This window comes from Epinephelus fuscoguttatus, linkage group LG22, assembly GCF_011397635.1.
Source record: "Epinephelus fuscoguttatus linkage group LG22, E.fuscoguttatus.final_Chr_v1".
NCBI lineage: Eukaryota > Metazoa > Chordata > Actinopteri > Perciformes > Serranidae > Epinephelus > Epinephelus fuscoguttatus.
In genome coordinates, this window is record NC_064773.1 from 13,577,968 (window position 1) to 13,604,243 (window position 26,276).

A 26,276-nucleotide genomic window follows, 5' to 3' on the forward strand; every position below is an offset into this window, starting at 1 on the left:
GTTTCAGAACAAGAACCCCAAACTAGTTCAATACGCAATATTAAAAAGAATACAGTGCCGGAGTCAGATGTACTTGGTCAGAAATTCAATTTTCTCTTCTGCATGCATACTCAGACAAGACGAGAAGTCCGACTTGACTGATAAGCCGAGCTATGAGCTTAGCTCGACTACTGCGTGCATATAAACATACTGACTGTCTGGACTCCATGGGGGGATTTATCCTGCTGCCGCTCAGATGTCCCTCGATCACAAAATATCTCCCTCTGGTGTCAAAGCCTCAACGACTCAGCACAAATCGCCCATTAATCTGTACACTCATATTCCGTGTAAATACCATCTTTACTTCATTCTTTTGTCTCTCCTGACTGAACTAATAGTTGTGGCTCAATTTCTTGCACTCCTATACCATTCATCATGTAGGAGACAAGCACAAACAAACCCAGGAATAAAGAATAAACAGAAACTGAAAATGTACAACTTTACTGTCCTTTCAGACACTCTTGAGCATGAGGGGGTGAGAAAAATATTTTTTTCTTTCCAATTCATTGGGTGTCCCCTGTGCTCCTATATTGCTCATCATGTAGGAGACAAGCAAAAACAACCTCAGGTAAGAAGGATAAACGGACTGTTGCTGAAAATGTACAACTTCACTTTCTCCTCAGACACTCTGAGTAAGAGAAGGATTGAAAAAGATTTTCTTTTTCCCACCATGCTCACACAGCGTTAAAACCCTGACAATACCTGACCATTCACTGGAGTTTAAACGTCCCTTTACCCCGACACGGTGGCCAGTTTCTAATGAAGATGACCACTACGGTAAAACTGAAAAGACGTGGACAGCAGAGCATGAGTCCATTTCAGACGTGGAAGAGAGCCAGAGAGGGGGAGGTGAGGTCAAAGGGGACACATGCTTCATGCCAACCCTGGTGCTTTGAAAGAAGGTGGGCTGGGGTTGGTGCAATACACCCGGCTTTCCCCTTGCCCTGTCAGGGTCGCCTGCTGAGAGGTGAGAGGAGAGAGGAGAGCTTGAACTCTGATCTCTGAGCTGGCAGAAGTCTCAATATGTATTTGCTCCAATACACACTAAATGATATACCAATGAACTTTGACATGGCAGCAACTGATGCCTGCACAGACATAGTGAGCAGCTTAGATGACACTAAAGGAGGTGACCTTCACAATGGACAAAGAAAGAGCTGTACCCACCGGCAAGAAGGAATGTGATGAGGCAGGTTTCTTTGGGCATGTACAGCTTGAGGCGGGAGCCACTGAAGACGTATTCTACCACAGCTTCTGACCGGCCAGCCCTCTGCAGGAAGGGCAAGAACTGCTTGGCTTTCTGTGTCTCCTAATGGACAAAAGGAAACAAGTGAGGTTAGATCATACTTCATGCAAGACCCTTTAAAAGTTATGCAGCTCACTTAAAAGAAAATTTACTGAATGAAATCTAAGGATGTGGTGTCGCAATATGTATAAATGCATATATATGTCTGTTTGACAGTGGGAAAAATATTGCGATACTTTTAGGCTATTTTGTGATAAACAATAATATCTAAACATTTTAAAATGTTCTCTTAAGGAATGTAGACGACTAAAATATTAATTACTAAATAAAGTACTGTTATATAAAAGTACTTAAAGGACTGTTATAAAAAGGTAAATAAAGTGCCATTATAATAAAGGTAAATAAAGTACTGTTATATTAAAGGTAAATAAAGTACTGTTATCAAAACATAAATAAAGTGCCGTTATAATAAAGGTAAATAAAGTACTGTTATAAAAAGGTGAATAAAGTGCCATTTATAATACAGGTAAATAAAGTACTGTTATAATAAATGTAAATAAAGTACTGTTATGAAAAGGTGAATAAAGAACTGTTATAATAAAGGTGAATAAAGTACTGTTATAAAAAGGTGAATAAAGAACTGTTATAATAAAAGTAAATAACGTACTGTTATAAAAAGGTGAACAAAGAAGTGTTATAATAAAGGTAAATAACGTACTGTTATAAAAAGGTGAACAAAGAAGTGTTATAATAAAGGTAAATAAAGTACTGTTATAAAAAGGTGAATAAAGAACTGTTATAATAAAGGTAAATAACGTACTGTTATAAAAAGGTGAACAAAGAAGTTATAATAAAGGTAAATAAAGTACTGTTATAAAAAGGTGAACAAAGAAGTGTTATAACAAAGGTGAATAAAGAACTGTTATAATAAAGGTAAATAAAGTACTGTTATACAAAGGTAAGTAAAGTATTGTTATATAAAGCTAAGTAAAGTACTATTATAATAAAGGTAAGTACAGTACTGTTATAATAAAGAAAAATAAAGTACTGCTGATTCTGATGACGTGCTGATATTGTGCATAAGTTCAATAAACTACTGTTAAATAAAATACAGTTATAATAAAGTTAAATAAAGTATTGTAATAATAAAATTATATTAAGTATTGTCTGGGGCAGGATGACAATTTATACTCAATCTTCATGATACTGTCATTTCAAACATTCCAGGTGGAATAAGCCACAATACATTAAGAATAACCGATAAACCACCCACCTATATTTGACGGGCAAAGACTTGAGAACACTTCCTGATATCCGATGCATCAACAGTGTGTCAGAGAACAAAACTGAAGACCCTTTATATACTTATTTCAAGTATTGGGTCACAGTGAAACTTAAGAATGGAAAATATATGATACAAAACAGTGAGACAAATCAACCTGGATGCAGCATCCACCAAAAAAATTCAAATGAAAAGAACCCAAAATAGACACGCCAGCCTAAATAGGTTTATTGACAACAGAATCTGTGGGCTTTTTCCAGATATCTTCAAATCTCAGTCTGCCCTAATGAAGTCCGCTCTGCTTATCAGTGACACGTCTGGTAACTCATGCAATCAAAACTAATTCTCTACCCTCCTGCCTCCATCTCTGTCTGCAAGGGTGAGTCACGAGCTTATTGTTTTGCCTGCGCCAAAATTACAAGCAGAGCTAAATCATGCGTATTCCAGGCAGGACTGGTGATGCGGTGGCAGATTCATAAACGATTAAAAAAATAATTTAATGTGCGCCTACTCCAGGCATGAGCAAGTAGGCACAACAATCAGTCATGGACCAGAGCAGTGTGTGTGTGTGTGTGTGTGTGTGTGTGTGTGTGTGTGTGTGTGTGTGTGTGTGTGTGGCAGTGCCTGTAAGGGAGGGTGGAGTTCAAACAAGGAAAATCAGGGCAAAAAAAATTAAATCTCCAATTGTAAAAATCACCAGACATGTTTGAGACAGGCAGATATATTCTTAGCTGTTTTGAGGAGGACATGACACGAAGGGCGGTATAAGAGGAGATGGACTAGAGGCATCACGCAGCACCAGAGGGACACTAACACAGGACGTTGTGAGTAAAGGGTATGTGCTTTAGCCACAAGATCCACCACCTGAACTCCACCCACTGCGGTCCGAAATAGCCCCTTGAGTGGGAGACAACAGAACCAAACATTCAGCCGTTCACACAAACACATTTCCAGCACCTGCAGTGAGTGGGATGTGCAGTCTAACTTGGTTCAGAAAAAAAAAAAAAAAAGGAAGAGACACGAGAGAGGAGAGAACCTCATTATGCAACCTTTCGAGGTACGAGGTGAGTCAAGTGCTTTATCCACTCTCCTCCCACCACCTCTGATCATCTCCTACACTATATGTTTATAAAGCTATCTCTACTCTATTTGTGACTGCATCCCACTCAATGTACATAATCCCTTTCAGCAAGCCTCTACCACCAAGCGAGAGGATGCTGACGTATGGGAGTGTGTGTCTCCATGTGTACGTGGAGGGGGAGCGCCTGTGCACGTGTCAGCTGTGTGTGGGCGTGTAGCACAGAGGAGAAAGGGGAGAAGAAAAAGAGAGAAGGCAGGGGAAAGATTGGGGGGGCTATGTTGCTATTTTGGTCCTTTAGAATGCTCATTACATTAGCCTAGCCAAACAACTGGTGCGTGCGCGTGCACACACACGCCTACTGGCGCTGACTGGCAACAATCCTGGAGACTGTGCTGCAAATCCTGCGTGGAAATACTAAGAGGGAGGAGGAGCTGCAGCTGCATGTAATGGCACTGACCTCAACTGCTGACAGGGTGGCACTAATAAGGCAGAGTTTAGAGGGGCTTCACGGTGCTGATGTCACACATAAACGCATGACACAGCACAATCGTGTTAAAATGTAAAGCCAGCTGTAGCCTGTGCTGGGTTACTGGGACAGATTTTAATGAGTGAGATGTGTGAAATCTCCAGTTGGAAGTAGGGTGTGGCATATATTGCTTCTCCTCGTTGTTATTAAAGTAAATTAATAATTGAGCACCTCCCCCTTGAAACTACTCCCAAGCCACACAGAATGTGGTCAGTTTAGCCTGTTAAGTTCAGGCAGTTTATAAGTATAAAACGCACTAAAACCCCTGATGAAATAGCACCGCGCTGCTCAGTCAGCACAACAATTCCCTGTCATAATTATTTTTACAGGGTCCAGTAATTTATCTGTCCTGCTGACACAATAAGACACAGGGAGGTTACGATAATGACAACGTGGAACAGCATAACATCTGAGAGCAGTTACGCAGAGCGCTGTCGGACTTATTAGCCACACATCAAAGTCCTGCTGGTGTTAAAGAGCTTTAGTAATTTGGCCGAATGCCTCTGTTCAAATGGAAGTTGAGACAGCGGCTCGCAGAGCTTGTACACGACAGGCAAACCTGGTTCTCAGCTGAAATGAAAAATACAGAAAAAGAGAGCCTGATTAATTTAACCAAATGTCTCTGTAGAGCCGACGAGTACAAGCGCTACACGAGAGCTCAAGTGAGAGAGACAATGAGATGCTAATGTTTCTGAAGTTCAATTTCGAGTCATTCACAGGAGACCATCAGAATCAAAATTTATAAGGAGATGGCTGGTCGACAAGTACAGAGATACATAAAAGGCACTCGAACGATTCCGAATAACACAACGTTACAGCTTTCGCATACATTTTTTGTGGTTTGATAGCATTTTGAGCTGTGAGGTCTAAAAAAACTACCAAGGTGTGAGGGTGATAGCTGGGTCCATTGACCACAGTTTGAAGCCATTTCAAATAGACATGACTTCTGACTAGTCTGTAGGTGGGAAGTCAGTGAGGGACCATGCAATTGTTGCTATTACAGCTACTACAGAGGATTAACAAGCTGCACATACTGCCTAGTGAAGCTCCTCAGGCCCTGTTTACACCTGGTATCAGAATTCGTCTTGGGTGATCCGATTAAAGCTTTGATCCTCTGCCCGGATTGCATAATTGTTTGGCATTAAAATTACACAATTTCTCAACATTCCCCCAAGCTGAATCAGATCAGGTTTGTGCCAATTTCCCTAATTGTGTATGAATCAAGAAACGGTTATGTTTCACCTTCACTGCATTTGGCACCCATGGTCCTGGCATCTCCTTACAGAGTGCTCAGAGCCTCTGCAGCTGGTGCTCTGAATAACCAAGAAATGGTACACCCCAACAGTGCTCTGAATTTACAAACAAGCAGACTCTGCTGTTCAGAGCGACTATTTAAAAGTGCACCATGTGTCACAAATAGGGATGCTTGATAATATCAACACTACAATGGGATCAGACAGTATTGGCATATGGGATATCTGCAAAAAATCCAATATCATGCATCCCCAGTGCAGTGAAAAGACCTGAGTTGACTTCAGCTTATGGATGAATGGATGGATGGGAATCATATCATAGAATGATAGAACAATAGAATGACAGAATGATGGAAGAACAGAATAGATAGAACAATGGACAGAATGATAGACAGGCCGACAGACCGATGGAACAATAGATAGAACCATAGAACAATAGGAAGAATGGGAGATAGAACAATAGAAAAATAGAACAATAGATGGAAAGTTAGAAAGAATGATGTTGACCGATAGAATGATAGATACGATAGAACAATAGAAAAATAGAATAGGTAGAACGACAGAAAGAATGATGTTGACAGATAGAATGATAGATACAACGACAGAACAATAGAATAGATAGAACGATGGACAGAACGATAGAAAGAATGATAGATAGACCGACAGACCAATAGAACAATAGCTAGAACGATAACCATAGAACAATAGAATAGATAGAACCATAGAACGATAGAAAGAATGAGACAGAACGATAGAACAATAGAAAAATAGAACAATAGATGGAACGACAGAAAGAATGATATTGACCGATAGAATGATAGATCAGCCGACAGAACGATAGAATAGATAGAACGATGGACAGAATGATAGAAAGAATGATAGACAGACCGATAGAACGACAGATAGAACGATAGAACGACAGATAGAACGATAGAACAATGAATAGATAGAACCATAGAATGACAGACAGAACGATAGAAAGAATGATAGAACGATAGAACAATAGAAAAATAGAACAATAGACAGAATGATAGAAAGAATGATATTGACCGATAGAATGACAGATCAGCCGACAGAACGATAGACAGAACGATAGAACAATAGCTAGAACGACAGAACAGTAGAACGATATCTAGATTGAGAGATAGATATAAGTGGAATTTTATTTCAGCTCCACCCACTGGCTCTGTCCACCTGTACCATTTGAAGGCTGGGCAATGGTCAAATCTGCATATAAAATATGTCTATGCAGCCATGTCGTTGTCATCTTCTTCTTACTCTTCTTCTCATTTCCGGCAGACTAGCCAAAGGAGGAGCTATGCTGCCTCCCACCAGTTAAAAAAACAAAACAACTATGCATTTGGTCTTTGCAAACAGAAATGATCTATGCCTTTATTTGCCTTTAGAGCAGGGAAGTGAGATCAGGTCAGAAGTGGTTACTCAAAACCATGTGGAGACTCATTTTAATGCCAGGTTTGAACGGACGAACTTAGAGCTGTCCACTTCTGATCAGATCAGCCAAGATGCATGTTAACGCCAGGTGTAAACATGGCCTCACTGTCAGGTGGAAAAAGCAGCTGAAAATGACTTAATCAGAAGAAAACACAATGCTGTCCATATATTCCCTGAGCCAACAGAGGGAGCAGGCAGAGACAAAGGTCAAAATAAACTAGAAATTGGCCTTTCCATGTTGGCCAAACAAAAAAAAAAATGCTGAAAAGTATGTGTATGTTTGAGTTCACCTTGGTACCAAAAGGTGATTTAGGCACCACCTGACTGACTGACCTCAATTTCCCTCTCGGCTGGTATGAGAATAACAAGATGTTAAAAAAAAAAAAAAAAGTCAACAGAGCTGTACTGACCAAGCGACAATGACCACTATATAGCCGCATTCAAAGTCTGTGTGAGTGCCATCAGTACACGTTCCACTGCTCTGCTCCCAGCCACTCAGTTTGACAACTCTGGACAGCTACAACACTGCAGCCTATAGCGACCTAATGAAGACTGCACTTGGGTATAGAAGAGCAGTGTGACAGCCTGTAGCCATGTAGGGCTACATCTCTTGTGAAACCTTAAGTGGAAAAAGCAAAATGTTGCTTTAGAAATAAACAGTTTTCAGGAGTGTCTCTATGATTAATAAAAGAACGGACGGACACATACAGATTTAAGAAGAGAGCAAACATGGGGTGAACAGAAGAAACGCTGGGATTAATGTAGAAACCAGCTTCCACGGTCGTGCGAATGAAAGCACATGTTCAAAATCTATGTGCGCCCATCGCCCATTACTCGTTACTGAGAGATTTTATGGGTTCCCTGCACTAATGTTCATTTGGTGAGCACTCCCAATCAGGCTTCATTAGCCAAATGATGCCTCTATCAAGCCCCTGGGCACACGTAAACAAGCTAGGACCAAGCACCACTGATGGTTTTATTAATGGGGCTGATTATTTTTAGAGGCCGCTCAGTTTCTTTAAGATGAGGAAACCGGCTGTGAGGATCAGGGACGGAGGGGTGAGTCGAGGATTATAGAGCGTCTTCTGAGAGTTACTGTGTGAGGTGGTACGACGAGGTTGAACAAGCCGGTACCTGCTGGGCATCGATAATCTTTGGGTGCCATGGGGGTTGTGTGTAAACTAGTGCAGTGCCCATTCAACACAGGCCTGTTCGGACGGGGCCGAGGGCCTCCTTCCTTGGGTCCTGAGCAATAAACCTGGGCCCAAAACAGCTTTAGATTTATTCTGATGTTTAGATATGAATAGTATGTTGCTACTCTAACTCATTGCACCCAAAAAATAACGTACAAAAAACACTTTAAATATATGCACCTCAACGGTGTAACACTTAGAGAGGCAACAGACAGCATTTTTTCATAAATATATCATCATGAAAATAATGTGGGTTGCACAGGGTAGTGGCCACAGTAAAATCAGACTATCAGTGTTTACACAGGTTACTTAGTGGCTTTGCAATCTTTGTAATGAGCTTCTGCCACCGGTGTCGAAATTTCGCGGAAAAAACCTGCTTTATGGCAGGAAATGCGTCATGTATTGCGAAACTGGTCAGTCAGCCAATCAGGGACTGGAGCTTGTCCTTACGAGAAGTTTGGGGGTTTTTTTGTTTTTTTAAGTTGGGCATGAGATAGTTGAGTCATGAGCACAATGCCAGACGGACAAAGTTTGGAAACAAGTGAAAAACCCATGTCCAGCTAGCTTTCTTTCTAATGGATCAATAAGTAACACGGCTAAATGCTAGCTAGACGAGAGATGACTGTACTGTACTGGCTGCTAGTTAACTCCTAGCAGGCCAGCATCGCAAATCGCCGCAACCAGGGACCGGGTAGCGAGTGTTGCTCGGCCGACAACCTTGTTGCCATTCTACGGCAGCCCTCGGACAGTGATAACAAGATGATGATGATGATCCAGATTCAGATTTTACTCACTGATTATAATAATTAAATTTCATGATACTGATAAGGACTCTCTTTCACTCTTCACCTCAACTAAAAAATTGAATGCATGAGTTTTACTGTGTGGTATTAATCAGTCAGTTATGGGTTTCACAAGCTGTTCTGGGGGATTTTAGTGACCTGAAATGCTCTATTTCATGGCAGGTTTTCTAAAGAAAAAATCTGCGATGCATGTTGCGATGTTTATAGGGGTTTTTTTTGCAGTAAAATCACAGGGACAAATAAAAATTGCAAAAAATAGTTGCAGTGCCATCATGGGTTCAGAGCTCTTTATTATGGGCATTCAGTGTTTCCCAAAGAATTAGAATCTATGAGTGAAGGTAAGGGGTGGGATGGGAGGAGGCAGCAACAACTGATCGCCAAAAATCAGCTGCTGGCATTCGACGCAGTGCTGGGAGCCGCTCTCCTCCTCCTTTCTCTGTGCAGTTCGCACAAGCTAACACAGCACAACGTGATCTCATCTCTACTCGTCATATGTTGCCGCTTGGGCAAAAGCCCCGCAGCAGTGGTTAGCATCCATCACTGAACCACTATTCTCACACCAACACTAAAACAGCTAAACTCTATCTTCAAATTTGTTAAGTGTTGGGTAACATTAGCCGTATGATGCTAACAGTTAGCCCTGTCACTGTGTGTATGTGACTTTGTGAGGGACTCATTAATAATTTAGCTCTCTCAGTTAATATTCTTACTACAGAAAAAAAAGTACTGCATCTACCTTTCTACCTACTTTCTAGCCTACAAACATTCCCGGTAAGAGAAAGGATGCAAAGTGAAGCAAGACCCCCAAATCACTTCAGGTGAAATACACCAAGCGGATGTATCCATTTCCAAACAGGCCCCCCGTTGCTTGCTTTGACCACCATAACAACGGAGAACACTGATTTAATTAGGTGAGATATTAACTAGTGGGAACGTTATGAGTGTAATAAGTTAATAATGTTTTAATAAAACTTACAAGCAGGTGAAGATGCTTGACTCAGTCACCACCAGGGCAGTTATAAAGTAGAGCACGGATTTAATCAGTGAGGGTAGTTTGCAGGTGGTTATTTGATTAGTTTTATGAGTTAGTTATGCTAGGAAAACTATACCCAAGTTGCCACTACTCAGACAAACCAGTGAAATACACTCAGCGAGACTTGATAGCTTTTCGAAAGAGGCCGAAAGCCCCAACCATGCTGCTGCACAGAGCCTGTACACTTTTGTGTTGAAAGTTTATCAATACTGAATGTGTCTAATGTCCAAACTGCACCAAATTCAAGACTGCACCACCTTTGGTCCCAAGCAATGCACATGACAAGTGTGAAAAAGATTGGATGACATGTTCTGGAGATATGTGCAGGTCACACACAAAGACAGACAGATGCCTTGCTTTATACAGTAGTTAGATGAGCCCACGGTTGAAAACACTGAATTACATCTGTGCATTCAGAGAGATGCTTATCCCATTATATGTCATTGAAAAGCTTTCATCCTCTTGTGTAGAATAACCTGGGCATGCATACACAAAAAAAAAAAAAAAAAAAAAAAAAAAGGCACATACCCCAGAGATATCAGCCACTCTGTGGATGGGAACCTCCTTCTTGCTGTGCAGCCCCTTCCCGTTCTTGATGGCCCTACGGTCAGTCAAACCACAAACACACACAAGTCACAAACATGGCTCGAGCGCCATCGTAATACATTGAGCAAGCATGAGGCTGGAGGCTTTGCAGACCTGGAGAAATGGGAGCTCTTTGAGTAATCACTGTAGATACAAAGAGAGCTATTGTGGCGTTGTGAAGTAGAATGTTAATTCATACCCGTTTATTTTCACTGAAATACCATCATGTCTAACGCTGGAGGGAGGATTTTTTTTTCTCCTACATGCAGATAATCTATATGCTTGAGATGAAAAGTGGAAATGGTGGCAGAGACATTATAATGGAAGAGGAATTATTATTAGAATGGAGGGATGGGGAGAAATGGAGAGACAGGGGTTGCTTCTTTAGAGCCGGCGAGGGCTTTAGTGATGATGACCGGCGCTAGTGATCGCCACTTTAAAAAGCCCCGAGGGCCGAATGAGATGAAGATGACCGGTGTGGTTGCGGCTGCAGGGTGGAATAATGCCACCTATGGGTCACTGGGAGGCCGGCCGTTTTGCCTGGAAGATGGAGTGCGTGCATTTATGCAAGCATGTATATATGTGCGTTTAATAGCCTGGAGGAGGTTTCTTGAGAGGCTGTGGGCCGTTGGCCTCGTGCGGTGGGAACTAAAAATAAATCCCAGGCTATAGACAGAAACCTCTCATCAACTCTAATAAGACCCCGCCAGGGACGGCGAAAGAGAAGGAGAGAAGGGGGGGAGAGAGGGAGAGAAATGGGAGAAGGGAAGAGCAAGGCCAGAGAAGGACAAAATTGAAAAGGTGGAGAAATAAGGACAAAATGTGCGAAAGACAACGGAAAGCGGTAGGAGGGAGAGAGCAGGGAAAAGAGGGCGGGCGGGCAGGCGGGCGGGCAGTAACACTGCATGAGGGAAAGGGGAGTGAAAGAGTTAGTCCTATAAAAAGAGGCTGTGGCTGCATCTGCTCTACCTACAGCCAGCAGATCTTAATCTATAGCACAGTAATAAAGCTCATACTAAATCTCTCTACTGCACCTCCATGTAATTATATTCATAGGGCCTGTGTAAAGAGAGCGTCTGATTTAGCATCCAGCGCTTGGAAAGCCGTGTGTGTGTACAGGCATGTATGTTAAAAAAAAAGTATGTATGTGAGAGCATAGCATGTTTTCTAAAGGAAACATACTGGCAGCTGTGTTGGACCGTGACTTCTGATGATGGCACTGCTGGAATAAATTCTGACAAATAATAACCGCTTCACTTGTCCCATGTCGGACGTAACAGCAAATGTAAAAGCAATTTGAAAATAAAAGCCTCAAGGTCACATTCAATTTTCTCTCTCTTCCCAAGAGCAAAATTTGCCAAGGTCATGCACAACTCACGCGAGTGTGTGTCTGTTTGAAAAAGGGGTTTGTGGAGAAGATTAGTATGGTGGCGTGTGTTTTTATTTGAAGGGTGGGAAAAAAGTGCCTTTATGAAAATGAGCACACATTTGAGAGACCCATTGAGTCAAGTGTGCAGTTAGTGTGTCAGCTCAGGTGAGGGATGGACGGAGTGAATGTGGAAATATGTGGAAGAGTGTGCTCGTTCCTCACCGAGCCTCTGCGGCAAGCAGCTCGTCGTAGTGGGAGGAGCGCTGGTCGTCATCCTGTCTGTATCTGATGACTGTGGCCAGGCCTTTACTGACCAGAGCCTCGGCTATGTTGCTGGAGGAAAGAGGAGACGGAGAGATTACTTTAATAAAAACCAACAAGCAAAACCTCTCGGCTTCACACAGAATTCTAAGTGAGCTACATCCACACACACACACACACACACAAAAAAAAGACATGACAAATCCCAAAGGTGGCTCTGCAAAGGAACAAAGGTCACTTAAATGTTGACATTGCACACTTGACTAACTGCTTCCTCGCTGCGTTACGGGTGTACTGAGGAGAGCATGAAGGGCAGAAAGGGGGGAGTATTGTTGTACTTAATGCAGCACTTAGTGGCTAGCCCATGGACATCAGTGTTCTGGGTGAAGTGTGGGAGACAGAAAATAAAGGGACAGGAAGTAAACCCTTCAGAACTGGACTCGTGTCAGCGAGTGCATTTGTCTCTCTGCATGTTGCAGTCATGGTAACTGACAGCATCGCAGCTCCTGTTGTCACCAATAACATTTTTTCCTTGACCCTTTTCCACACTTACATCAACACATGCTAATTTGATTTTAAAAGACTGAGAGAAGAACAAGATTTTTTTTTTTATCATCTAAATTTAGACACATTTGGTTTGGGATATCATCCAAGGAGGACTTCCTGTCTGCCCCAAGCTTCTTAACCTTATCACCTCCACACAGCTTTGAGTATAGCATGGCTAATAACTTTAACAGGCTCCAACAAAGTCTCAAGCAGAGCCTGTTTTTCTACAGAATATGTGCTACTGAGTACTGACTGTTACTAGAGCACAGAAATAGTGAATAATTCAATGCGCCATACGACAAGGTCGCGCAAGGTTGAAAACATTTGCCCCATTGACCGCTCTGCCCCCTGACCTCAGCATGCACTGGGTGGGGTGTGGGGATATGCCAACTGTTATCTGTGGAGCAGAGCTGCTGGTGCAGTTGGCTAATGCTGGGTTGTAATTGGCTGGTCACAAGGTCGGGTCCTGACCTCTGTGTATGCACGCAGATACAAGACTGTTGTTGGTTTGGTGATGAAGAGGGACTGATGTTGTCTATGGTCTGTCAAAAGTTTGAGAGACTGTTTCCTGCACTCTGGTGACTTCTAAAGGACGAAAATATCGAAGTAGTACGTACACTGCTTCAGTATTTTTACCTCCCGTAGGAGGTAGAGAGCGCTAACAGTACGCTTTTAGAGTCGGGGGGCTTATACACACTGTGCAGTGCCAGAAACGGGTTGTGAAAACCTAAAGTTAAAAAAAAAAAAAAAAAAAAAAAACAGAGGAAAAAAAAAAACTTCTGAAGGTTCACTTCAAGTCACGTGGCATAAAAAGCTCCTCTATCAAGCTGTGATTAAATTTGAACCTCGGAGTAGTTTAATAACGTTTGTATCTGTGGTACTGTATAAAATACATGTTTCAAACCGATAAACCTGACTTCCTCAAAGCAGCGTTTGTGGATGGAAAATAATTGCTTGCACCAAGGCGACCCTTCTCATGGAAATTAAAATACAAAGAGGCACTTTCAGGTTACTTTGAGATTCATGAGATTACAAGTTCTGAGCATTTACAAATGATGATTCTGCTTCATCTTACATCAGATGAACCTAACTTTTAGAGTTTTACACAGGGAGACAGCTGGTGTAATAAAATGAAATGTGCTAGTAAAGTACCTAACACGGACAAATTACATACTGTATGATCTGCCAGTGAGGGCTGTTTATTTGTAACTAAGTGCTACGGGCAGCTTAAGGTTGGGGTGTGCTGCAAGTACAGAAATAAAAGGCACGTTTTAGTCAAGCAACAGGAGAATAAACCCAAATACAACAGAACAGACTAGGGCTGGCCAATACGGCCAAAATCTTCTATCTCAGTATTTTATATCCTAGAACATGATTATAAATCACAATACAGTAATTGTTCTGTAAATTCAATAAAGATACGGTTAAAAATAATCACACTGTCTTCATCTTTTTTTGGTACTTCCATACAAAAAAAAACAAAAACAAAAAACACTGCCTTCAATGAGACGACACTTGAGTTTAAGAGCAAAACAAATTTTTTTTCAATACAGCAAAGTATTGCAATATTTTTGTGTGTCAATATCGTATCATCACAAAGTGCCAAGTATCGATTTTTTTATTATATAAATTGTTAATCTTACAAATACACATTAAACTCTAGGTAGCCTACTAGCATAATATAATCACCTGCTTTTTCAGTCTACTAGATACATTTTGCTGCTGCAAATAAAAAATGGCTGAAATGAGACGAACAGACTGAAAACTTTGTCTTATTAGCTAAAACACAAGTTGACACAGTTTTCTTATGGGGACATATTTAACAGTAGAAAAAAAAGGTAGTAAATCCCAATATATTTCATTGCAATACTCAGCATATTGCAGCATATTTTTTGGAAGAAAAAAAAAAAAAAATCGCAATAATATAGTAATGTTACTTAAGTATCGTGATAATATCGTAACATGGATCCTCTGGTGATTTCCATCCCTAGAGATCCCGTGAGAATCCAGCCCTGATCTGATTAAGATATTTTTCCTTGTGACATCAAAAAGCCAACATACTGAAGAGCTGCTGTGTGACTGGTTGTACGACTTACAAGACTTAAAAATCCACGTCTCCAGATTTATATCGTACAATCAAGGAATTGCAAAGGAAAAAGTGACTGGAGGTCATCGAAAAGGAAGTGTTAACCAAAACAGACCCTGGTCCCCCAAGTCAAATAGTCAAAGGTGACGTCCTCAAACATCCGCTACCCAAAGATATAAAGTCTACTGTCATAAAGGAGTTAAGAAACCAGAAAATATTCACACTTCAGCAGCTGGAGTCAGAGAATTTGACCTTTTCTTTTCTGAAAACAGTAAAGTAAAAGACAAACTATTCCTACTATTCGCTGCAGCTTAAAGTGTAACACGTTACAGGCGTTTGAATATTCAAGAGATGGCCATTCCCTTGGGTTGATGTCCGTCTGGTCGGCAGGGGTCTTGTAGGGGCCAGATATAAAGCTGATCAAGGTGAGATTTCTCTTACATATTGACTTAGGGCCCCATTTATACTCCCTTTTTGTACGAAAAATAGATACTTCCACTTCAAACGTTGTAAGCGTCACTGCCCTCATACTTTCATGCGTCCTTTTCGATTACATAGATACAGCCTATGGATGGCATTTGAGGGCAGAGTCAGACATTTCACACACAACAAACGAGACGATGGTGGAGGAGGTTGTAATAATGTACAGTACAGGCCAAAAGTTTGGACACACCTTCTCATTCAATGCGTTTTCTTTATTTTCATGACTATTTACATTGTAGATTCTCACTGAAGGCATCAAAACTATGAATGAACACATGTGGAGTTATGTACTTAACAAAAAAAGGTGAAATAACTGAAAACATGTTTTATATTCTAGTTTCTTCAAAATAGCCACCCTTTGCTCCGATTACTGCTTTGCACACTCTTGGCATTCTCTCCATGAGCTTCAAGAGGTAGTCACCTGAAATGGTTTTCCAACAGTCTTGAAGGAGTTCCCAGAGGTGTTTAGCACTTGTTGGCCCCTTTGCCTTCACTCTGCGGTCCAGCTCACCCCAAACCATCTCCATTGGGTTCAGGTCCGGTGACTGTGGAGGCCAGGTCATCTGCCGCAGCACTCCATCACTCTCCTTCTTGGTCAAATAGTCCTTACACAGCCTGGAGGTGTGTTTGGGGTCATTGTCCTGTTGAAAAATAAATGATCGTCCAACTAAACGCAAACCGGATGGGATGGCATGTCGCTGCAGGATGCTGTGGTAGCCATGCTGGTTCAGTGTGCCTTCAATTTTGAATAAATCCCCAACAGTGTCACCAGCAAAACACCCCCACACCACCACCCCTCCTCCTCCATGCTTCACAGTGGGAACCAGGCATGTGGAATCCATCCGTTCACCTTTTCTGCGTCTCACAAAGACACGGCGGTTGGAACCAAAGATCTCAAATTTGGACTCATCAGACCAAAGCACAGATTTCCACTGGTCTAATGTCCATTCCTTGTGTTTCTTGGCCCAAACAAATCTCTTCTGCTTGTTGCCTCTCCTTAGCAGTGGTTTCCTAGCAGCTATTTGACCATGAAGGCCTGATTGGCGCAGTCTCCTCTTAACAGTTGTTCTAGAGATGGGTCTGCTGCTAGAACTCTGTGTGGCATTCATCTGCTCTCTGATCTGAGCTGCTGTTAACTTGCCATTTCTGAGGCTGGTGACTCGGATGAACTTATCCTCAGAAGCAGAGGTGACTCTTGGTCTTCCTTTCCTGGGTCGGTCCTTGCTTCGTTGTAGCGCTGGATGGTTTTTGCGACTCCACTTGGGGACACATTTAAAGTTTTTGCAATTTTCCGGACTGACTGACCTTCATTTCTTAAAGTAATGATTGCCACTCATTTTTCTTTAGTTAGCTGATTGGTTCTTGCCATAATATGAATTTTAACAGTTGTCCAATAGGGCTGTCGGCTGTGTATTAACCTGACTTCTGCACAACACAACTGATGGTCCCAACCCCACTGATAAAGCAAGAAATTCCACTAATTAACCCTGATAAGGCACACCTGTGAAGTGGAAACCATTTCAGGTGACTACCTCTTGAAGCTCATGGAGAGAATGCCAAGAGTGTGCAAAGCAGTAATCAGAGCAAAGAGTGGCTATTTTGAAGAAACTAGAATATAAAACATGTTTTCAGTTATTTCACCTTTTTTTGTTAAGTACATAACTCCACATGTGTTCATTCATAGTTTTGATGCCTTCAGTGAGAATCTACAATGTAAATAGTCATGAAAATAAAGAAAACGCATTGAATGAGAAGGTGTGTCCAAACTTTTGGCCTGTACTGTACCTTTTAACAGAGGCAGGGTTGTAGACGGCAGTGGATTGTGAGGCCATTAAATACATTGCAACGTGGAGAATTCTTTTCATGTTATTACCCATTTGTTCTTCGGTGTCTCCTACAGTGGTATCTCACTTGAACTGCGCTTCTCTGCCCTCACGATCTCCTGTGTTACTGCTCTGTTTACATCCATTAGCTGTCTGTGTTCTTGAGCATAGATGGGCTCTTAGAATCAAAGCAGTTAAATGCCATGTTGACCTCAAAATACTTCAACTGAAATGTGACTCAAGGTTGTGCAATTAACCAGACAGGAAAAAACACTGAAGCTCGCTCCAGATTCTGCAGCGTACCTCCCCTTTTCCCCCCAAACAAGGACAGTGACCTAGTGAAGTCAAATCTCTACCAGTGGACACATTCCTACTGTCACATGGTGCATACCATCGTATTGCCCTGCAGACTGAAACCAAATCAGACCATTCAGTGTGGTGCAATGTGTTACTCACATGCCGCCAATTGTGACTGTAGCACAGGTGCGTTCTGAGAATGCAGGTGTGCTTTCTCCTGGACCGGTAGCTGCTCTGATGTAGTCGACTGTCACGTTGACCTGAAGGGGCAAAGCAAGAGAAGAGGTCAAAAACACAGAGACAAACTGAAAGCAACACCAGTTATGGTAATAATTAGTGTGGGGAGTGTTCTGACTTGTGTGTGTCTGTGTGTGTTTGTGTGTGTGAGTGGGTCTGTGTGTTTGTCCCACTTCTCAAGGTCACCCCCAGTCAGCGTGAATCACATCAGGCAGCACTGTAGATCTCCCCGGGGAGCCGTATTAACACACTGTGGGTGTTTGGGACAATACACACACACAAGCGCGCGCGCATACACACACACACAGAGGGAACAGTGATGGAACCCAAATGACCCTACACTGTGTTCTCAAAACACAGAGCTCCCTGGGGATGGACTCCAATCCACCCACCCTGAAGATACAATTTTGTCACTCAGCTGTGCGCATGCGCGTCCGCAGGCATGTGACGGGGAAAGCCTGCTTTGTGGCCCAGATGAAGCCGTACCTCTACACACAATCGGCAGTTTAAGAGCTACGTGTCAACCGTGTCAGACAAGTGTGATGGGAGAAGGGGGGAAAAAAAGTAGGAATCTGGCTGCATCGCAGTATCACAGCGTACACACAAGTCAAACAGAGACAAAGCAGACAGGCCTATTACAGGGACATGAAAGAGACGCCAACCAGGACACGGAACAACGTGGGCTGTCATTAAATGGACAGGATGAGAACATGGTGACGTGAGTGAGGGAAGAGAAGAGGCTTCTGTTGAGGCAGAGTGGATGTGCTGTAATGTATTGTTCAGCTGTGTGCTTTTCAAGAGCAGACGGACAATAAAAAAAGGATACCAGGAGATGGATTATGGTTATTGGAGACCATGGTAGACTGCACCCATAGAAACAGAATCAATAGACAGGACAATGAACTGTTTGCCATGGCCATTTGGCTAATTCATCAGAAGACAGAGACATCAGAGTCAGGATGTAGCATTCAAGCTCCTTTAATTATTGCAGACTCAACTTTGCGAATACGGGGTAAAACTGAAATAACATTAAATATATTGTAATTACTGAAAGGTCTGTACAAAGGGAAGGCATCTGCACAGGCATGGTTATCTTAGCATAATTAGCATTAGCATAATTAGCATGAAAATTGCTAGCATTAGCTTGGTTAACATAAACAGTGTTAACATTAGCATCCTTAGCATTAGAAGTGTTAGTATTAGCACCTTTAGCATTATCGCTGTTAGCATGGTGAAATCATAGTTTAGACAATTTAGAGAATAAACCAAAAAGGAAACTCAGAGATACCACAGGAGGATTATTGTCACAATATATATTAAGTGGTTCACAGCGTGAGAGCTAAATGCTTAACAGTGACAAATCAACATTGTTGAATTTAACACATGGTTACAAACAAATTCTAAATCCACTTCCTTCAACAATGACCTCTTACAGTCAATCCTTTCTGAGGCAAAACAAAAGATCGCAGAAGACAACCCTCTAATTGCTGGAATGGTATGATACTGGGTCCGTCCCAAGTCTCTTAAATTACTGCTAGTTATCTTACCTAGCCGACTTTGCTAGCTGTTTAGCCCCTCCCACCTAGGAAAAAATGCAAGGAGCTAGCGCTAGGAGCGTTGAGTGAGCATTGTCAGTTTAAGAGACATGAGACGTCCTTTCCACTGAAGCGTCACGTGAAGCGACATCCATTCCTGATGACGGCGGCACCGCTGGATCTGTTCCGTAAAGCAGCCAGCGTCTGGCGTTACGATGGGTACATCCCAAGTCTCATTATATTCGCTGACCAAAATTGTTGCCCCCACCCCCCGCCGTCATGACTCTGGTCACACACTTTTGCATGTATTACCATTGTTAGTGAGTCATTTGTCAAAGTTTCTGCAATTACAGAACGGTCTGTAGCCCTGCTATTCCACTGTCACTGTGATGAAATATCATTCCTCTTGGAAGTAGGTACGTGAATTACAGCGATTCATTGCAAAGAATGCATGTAACGGGCACTTACTCTTGTACTTTTTCTCCGCCATCTCGTTCAAATGTGCCAGATGTAGAGGGCGGGTATTTATACGTCATGGCATTCAGCTGAAAAACTCTTCCGGATATGAAGCTCTCGACCATCCTAGCTCGTAGCTGCTTAAAGCTTGCTGCTAGCTCCTAGCTCTAGCTCCTCGCTGCACAAATAAGAGACTTGGGATGGCCTAGAAGATGGCAGACCTCGAACGACTTCCGGTTCAAGCGAAGAGCTGGCAGTAGCACTATAAAAATAAGAGACTTGGGACGGACCCACTGAGGCCTGAGGCCTACCTAGGCTTTATAACTTCCTGTGGATAGAACCTCCTTTTGGTAGGACTTCCTGTCGATGTGACTACCTGTTCTGCCAAAGAGGGCGCCAAAAAGAAGGAAATGCCTGAATGGCAGAACAAGACATGTTACCTGGACCCTGGGGTTTCCACCGCAAACAGTACTCCTTTACGTGGGCGGGAATGGAATATTTAAAAACAGTGGGTTTGCGTATTTAGTCCTTGTCAGGCAAGCGCAGGGGTTTAGTGTTGTTGGGACTTATTGCAAAGAAACATTGATAGTTGCAAACATGCAGACCTTCTGGCTTTCTGTCAACACTTCTGATATATAAAATCAGTTAATTACGTCGAACATCCATACAAGTATCAAAACCAAACATCACAGCAGATACAATATGGCCAACTTCAACAGGGGTCAGTACACTCAGCAGAGTGATGGAATATATCACATAGTTTAATGCCAGAAGACACAGATAGGCCAAACAGCATAACAGCCTATATACACACAAATATTATGAGCACTGATTCTTCAAGCTTCTCATTTTGACATATCTGTACGCTGCGTACAAAACAGAAAAATGAAAAAATAAGGTGGGGCGAAAAAAGTTTGTTTTTCTCTAATCTCCTTGTTAAAGTGTGAAGTTCATGACATTGCGCCGCCACACTTCCATGGTGATGGCAAGAATAGCATGCATGGCGGTACCTTTGTCAAATTGAATTAGTGATGAATCACTGTCATGCATGAATCATACATTAACACTAGTCTAATTTTTACGCATAATCCATGATGATGAAGATACAAAAAAAAAAGAAATCCATGGCAAAAACAGCATATTGTCAGTATTTCAGAGACCCCCCCAGGATTTCACAAATCATGTTTTCAGGGAAGCTCATGTCCTATTTAAAGGAGCCAAGATCCTCTCGGCTCCCTGTGGTTCACACCCTGAGCTAATACTGGTCCTTGTTTGGTGAAAGAGACACATTTAAGATTGGTGTGTGGTTTATTTTTCTATTTAATAGGGAAAATAGGTAAGAATATTTTCTTTCCTTTAGTGAGCTTGTTTTGTTCACATATTCGATACGTACAAAGGTAGTGAAGTTTCACACATCTGACAGCTGAAACTACAGGAGGTGGGCTACAGGAGGTAACGCAAAAAAAAAAACTATTAAAAGTTACTTTTCTCAGTGGGTAACGCTGTAATGCAAATCCAGCAATCCTTAAATGACCTCTCGCTAAGCCCCGCCCCTTTGTGATGGTTCGACAAGCGTCAGAGTAGGCATGGAGCCCACACTGTAACTAACTGCACTCCCTGAAGAAATATTATCATATGTTTGGAAAAATGAAAGAGTGATTCCAGAGAGAAGCAGACAGAGGGGTCTACAGTCTGTGTTTGAAGGATATATCCAGGATGTCAAACTGACTCAGCAGCAACAACAGGTTAAAAAGACAAAGATAGTTAGAAGCTAAAGCCGAACTATAGGCTACAGATCACAGTGTAAAAGTGAACCACCACATCACTGCTGATCGCCACACAAGACAATGAATATAAAGGGAAACTCTACTGATATTGAACCAGCTGTGTGGCATCGCAGTGTGTGCAGATGAACGGTGTTTGGCTTCAAATCAACGTTCATCTGCATACAGTGTAATGACACAGAGCTGGTTGAATATCAGCAAAGTTTCCCTGCTTCCCTTCACTGGTCTTTGTTTCACTGTTATAATCATTACAAAACAAAAGCAGCATGTGTATAGATTCAGTAGGCTATGTCTTCAGTAGCTTCAGTAGCTAGCTAGCTAACCCTACACTTTTCAGGGTTTGATTTTGGTTTTGGAACAGGGAAGAAACGTATATCTTTGTCCAACCTCTCCAGGTAACGAGTATCATTAATATACGATGTGCCCCAGGCACAACATTTAGCTCCAAATCCACACAACCAGCCTGAAAATGAAGGAAATCTGAAACGATTACATTAGAGTCAATGGAGCACAGCTGTGTTGGTGTCGGACCCTGGTCTGAGCCGGCCTAGTGCTACGTTATGATTGGCAAATTTTATTTAACCTTTATGAGACAACTTTATCCCGGTTTTATCACCAGTTCAAAAATAAACACCCCCTTGCACCGTAATGTACATTAATAGCACTCATATTCTGACTTACTGTCATATTATCAGCAACAGAATTGGTTTGCGGTCCTCTCAGCCGTAGAATATAATGCAATATCCTCGCTTTTAAAACACCCCCAATTTCATTTATTTTGTAACCATGCAAAGAACCCGTTCTTATTGTCTTGAAGGAAATGATTTCATCCTCACTCCCACATCCAAAGCACTTCATTTCCTCGTGGCTCAAACATAACAGAGTTTCACTTCTATTCAGCTTCACTGAAAAGTGAAGCCATTCAAGTGAAAGGGGGAGAAAACATTTGCGTTGTTGTTGGTTACATTTGTGTTTAATGGCTAGGCATTGCCGGCTGGGTAATTGAAGACTAAGGGGACAAAGAAAGCAATGAAAAACAGAAAGAATTCAAGTTGGCGAGAGGATAAAATGAGATGAAATTAAACAGGAAAATGAGAACACAAAAAAGAGATTTGAGAAGCAGATTGAAACACACAAGCAGAATATAATGCCTGATGCCATAAGCTGTGAATCCAGTGGTTCCCCATTAAGCAAGGTGATGACAGATTATAAACTTCGACCAAGCAATGTTAGATTAGAGGAGTTCCAGGCCCATTCTCCACGGGCCATCTAACCGATCTCCCGATAAGGCAGAGCTATCTATAAGAACCCCCCCAGAGGAGAGTGAGACGAAGGGGGAGAGGCAGTGGGTGGATTAGAAAGTGGGGGAGTGATAAGGACAAGGACAGCAGGACAAGTGTGAGACGAAATGTTTTTTGTTCTGCTGAGGCGACAAGCGGCATGGGGAGACTCGGTTTACTCTGCCAAAGGAGCCATGTTTGTACGTATAATGGGATTTGGTGTGTTTGAAGAATAAAAAAAAAAGTGTCTGTTGGTGTTTTTTGCACATACCAAAAAGTATGCAAGCAGAAGTTACAACTAATATTAAGCAGATCTTTTTCCTAAAGCAACAAAACTCCCCTGTTCGCTGAAATGAGTTTCATTTGATGGGATCTTAATTGACAAGACCTTCATGGACAAATCATGGTGACTCGTAATAAGGTGCAGACACTTCTGCCGTGCCGTATCGTGCGCAACCGTAATCATAGCCCCGCTTGGGCTCAGCATGAGTGGCTTTCCAGACAGGAATACAAGGCTGCTTTTATTAGTGAAGTGTAGGAGGTTTTAGGTTCTCGGTGTATATGATCACAGTTCAAGTGGTCCTATCAAAGAGTGAAGCAGTGAAAATGGGACATTAGACATGCAGGCATACACACAGGTGTTGCAGCAGCCTCACACACTGCACACCGGATAATAGCCAATCACAGTGGGTTCAAATAAAACGATCTGGGGACAACTTAAAGCCTTGAAGAGGCAAAGAAAGGCAAGAAAGTGAAACAGAGGTGCTTAAGTTGGCGCGGTGTATTTAGCAGGCTGTAATTGCAGCCGGCTATCGTTTAATGAAGAGAGCTGTGCTGGAAGGAAAGACCTAAGGCAGGGGCAGCACAAGAAGAAAAGAGGAGAGGAGGAACACGAGGGAGCCCCCATCTGGATTTTCAGCCATGAGACCTGGTGACGCCCAGGTCTACGACGCTTTGCATCTCCTTGAACACACACACACACCTGAAGCCCCCGCCCCCTTCGAGAAAGTCTCACTCTCACAAATACACACCACATCAAATACGGAGTCGCACACCCGGCGTTCTCAGTGCATGCACGCACTCACATGCACACCAATAAGAGGGGAAAACTCTGGCGCTAACAGTACTACACAAGCAGCTGCATAACAGGAGCCACTTTGAGCACGCAGGATTATCCGAATGTGCTCAACCCTGATAAGTGGCTTAATGCAACATTTCCACTGCACTTTTTTTTTCTGCTGAGGCTGAGACCCAGGCGCACAAGAAGCACTACTTATAAAGTTAGCCCAATCGAGCTTTTTGGGATTATGTCACCATGCAAGCGCTGCCATTTCAATGGGGGTGGGGATATATATGAGACGGGGGGGAGACAGACAGACAGACAGACAGACAGACAGACGTAGAGTGACAGAGAGAAAGGAGAAAAAGGAAAATGCCTCAGTGCACCTTTAGCTAACCTTGAAGGGATGGTTGCCTTTTATCCCATGAGGTAGACTGACTTACTCTGTGATAGCCCCACTTATCAACCTAATGTCAAAACAAAATCCTATCTATCGTTTTAATTACCCCAGGCGATGATTAACTTTTTAAGATCTTATGTCACAACTGCAAGAACAATGCAGCACCTGGACAATCAACAGCACAGACATGCTAGACTAAGCATGTTTTACTTTAACGTCAAAATAACTACATTTGCAAGACACACGTGGGGCATATTTTGAATACTCTCTACAACATCTACCAGAGACTAATGTTAACAGAGCAGTAACATTAACAAACAAGCATTAAACAACTCACTCGTGGTATACTCACTCGGTTACATCTCAAAAACCCTGGGCCTGACCCACTTGGCGTCTCCGCTTTCCCCAGACCTACACAGCTTGAGACATAACACAGCAGGGCACTCTGCATCCCCCTCATTTTGTTACTCTCATACAGGCAGAAGGCTGTAACGTGCTATCGGATTAATTACAGTAACAATAACAGTAGCCAATGTGAGATTTTTTAAAATGTCCAAAACCTTAGTATGAAACCAATAGTACGCAAATTGCATACTATTTCCGGTGAAATATTACAGTAAACAATCACTGGACATTACGCCGGCATAAATATCCTACAATGGGTGAGTGTTGGCAAAAGCAGATGGATACAATTCCACTGGGTGCTCTGGTTTAACAGCTTGGGTATGGAAGCAGTTTGGCTTCTATGGAGGGAAAAGGGACCTGAACATGAGCCACACTGGATTACAGCAGTACCTGACTGAGAATTCTGTCGGTTGAATCAGATTTGGCTGTTCAGTATGAATCTTCCACTAGGGCTGGGTATCGCCACTGATTTCCTGAATCATTTCAATTTGGATTCACAAGATCCTGATTCGATAATTATTCGATGAGGGAGATTACAGTTACAATACCAATTTCTGCCCCGCCCCTAGCAAATTCGAATTTGCTCTGCAAGGGTCTCTGGCCCCGATGAGCAGAGCCCGGTTAATCGCCATTGGACCAACCAGATCAGTCTGACAGAGGCGGGCTCTGGGCAGGCCTAACATGATGAGGGCAGCACTGCACCATAGGAGTTGAAAAGTAAACAGCCAAGATGGCAGCTGCCGAAGGACCATGTCCATTCAATTTAGCTTTGGAAGAAACGCTAAGCCAACTACACCTATCTTTTTCCTTAAGAGAGGAACAGAAGACTGCCCTAGAAGCCTTCTTTTCCAGGAAGGGCATTTTTGCTGTTTTGTAGACGGGATACGACAAAAGCATAATGTATCAGTTAGCCCCACTGTTCGACAAACCAATGGGGCTTAGTGCAATAAATACATCACTTTGTTTTTTGCTCCGATTGGCCATTGTGCTATCCAATTGCGTGCAGCGGCATCTGAGATGCCTCAGTTAGTGCCGCCCCTTGGGTAGGAAGGGTGTATTGGTGAGGGCCAGACTCTGGATTTCCAGGCTAAATTTCGGCTAGTATGGAATTATTTTACAAAAAGAATCAATTCAGAACAGTAAACAAGCTTTATGCCTTAACTGAACTTGAAGAATCTCACTTGATTGAGGGATCTCAGACTGATGTTTCAAATCTCCACCTTTCAGGGAGCCACCCTGAACTGCATCACAGTAACTCATCTATCATTACAAATAAGCTTTGTTTTAAAAGTAGCAAGTAGTCACAAAGTGAGAAAAATAAATCATGCTTAGAAATCAAAAGTTTTGATGCATCAAGATGCATTGATAACTGTTTTATAATCACATTGCAGCCCTCTGAATTGTAATCGAATTGGATCAGGTGCCTAGACATTCCCATCCCTAATGGCTGTTGGAGTTGCTGCTGTGAACAAGACAAGATTTCATCACCACCTGCTGTAAAGTCCTCTTTCAAAGACCAGACCAGGTATTGCACCAATTTCTTTCAGCCTTTGAGAGTTATCAAATATAGACTCTGCTTGGCAAAAAGAAAAAGGAGGCAGTCTTTTGAATATGGATATTAGATATGCTTTATAAAAGATCAAAAGCACCATACTCTCCTTATAGAGATGAGGAATGGGGGGTTTAATAGAAAAAAAAAAGCATTTAATGTAGCTTTATTCCCCTAAAGCGGAGTGGTGGCATTAGGGCTTTGAGCTTTTG

The 26,276-nt window shown here is 42.3% G+C and overlaps 1 protein-coding gene across 1 annotated transcript in view; it reads right to left on the reverse strand.

Moving 5' to 3' along the window:
• Positions 1–26,276, reverse strand: part of snd1 (staphylococcal nuclease and tudor domain containing 1) — a 271,331-nt gene that overhangs the window by 190,304 nt on the left and 54,751 nt on the right. Inside the window, exons 12-15 of the mRNA XM_049567171.1 lie at positions 17,518–17,618; positions 12,085–12,195; positions 10,437–10,509; positions 1,207–1,348 (exon numbers count right to left, since the gene is read on the reverse strand). Of these exons, the coding sequence (XP_049423128.1) occupies positions 1,207–1,348; positions 10,437–10,509; positions 12,085–12,195; positions 17,518–17,618 (427 nt within the window). The remainder of the gene's footprint in view (positions 1–1,206; positions 1,349–10,436; positions 10,510–12,084; positions 12,196–17,517; positions 17,619–26,276) is intronic.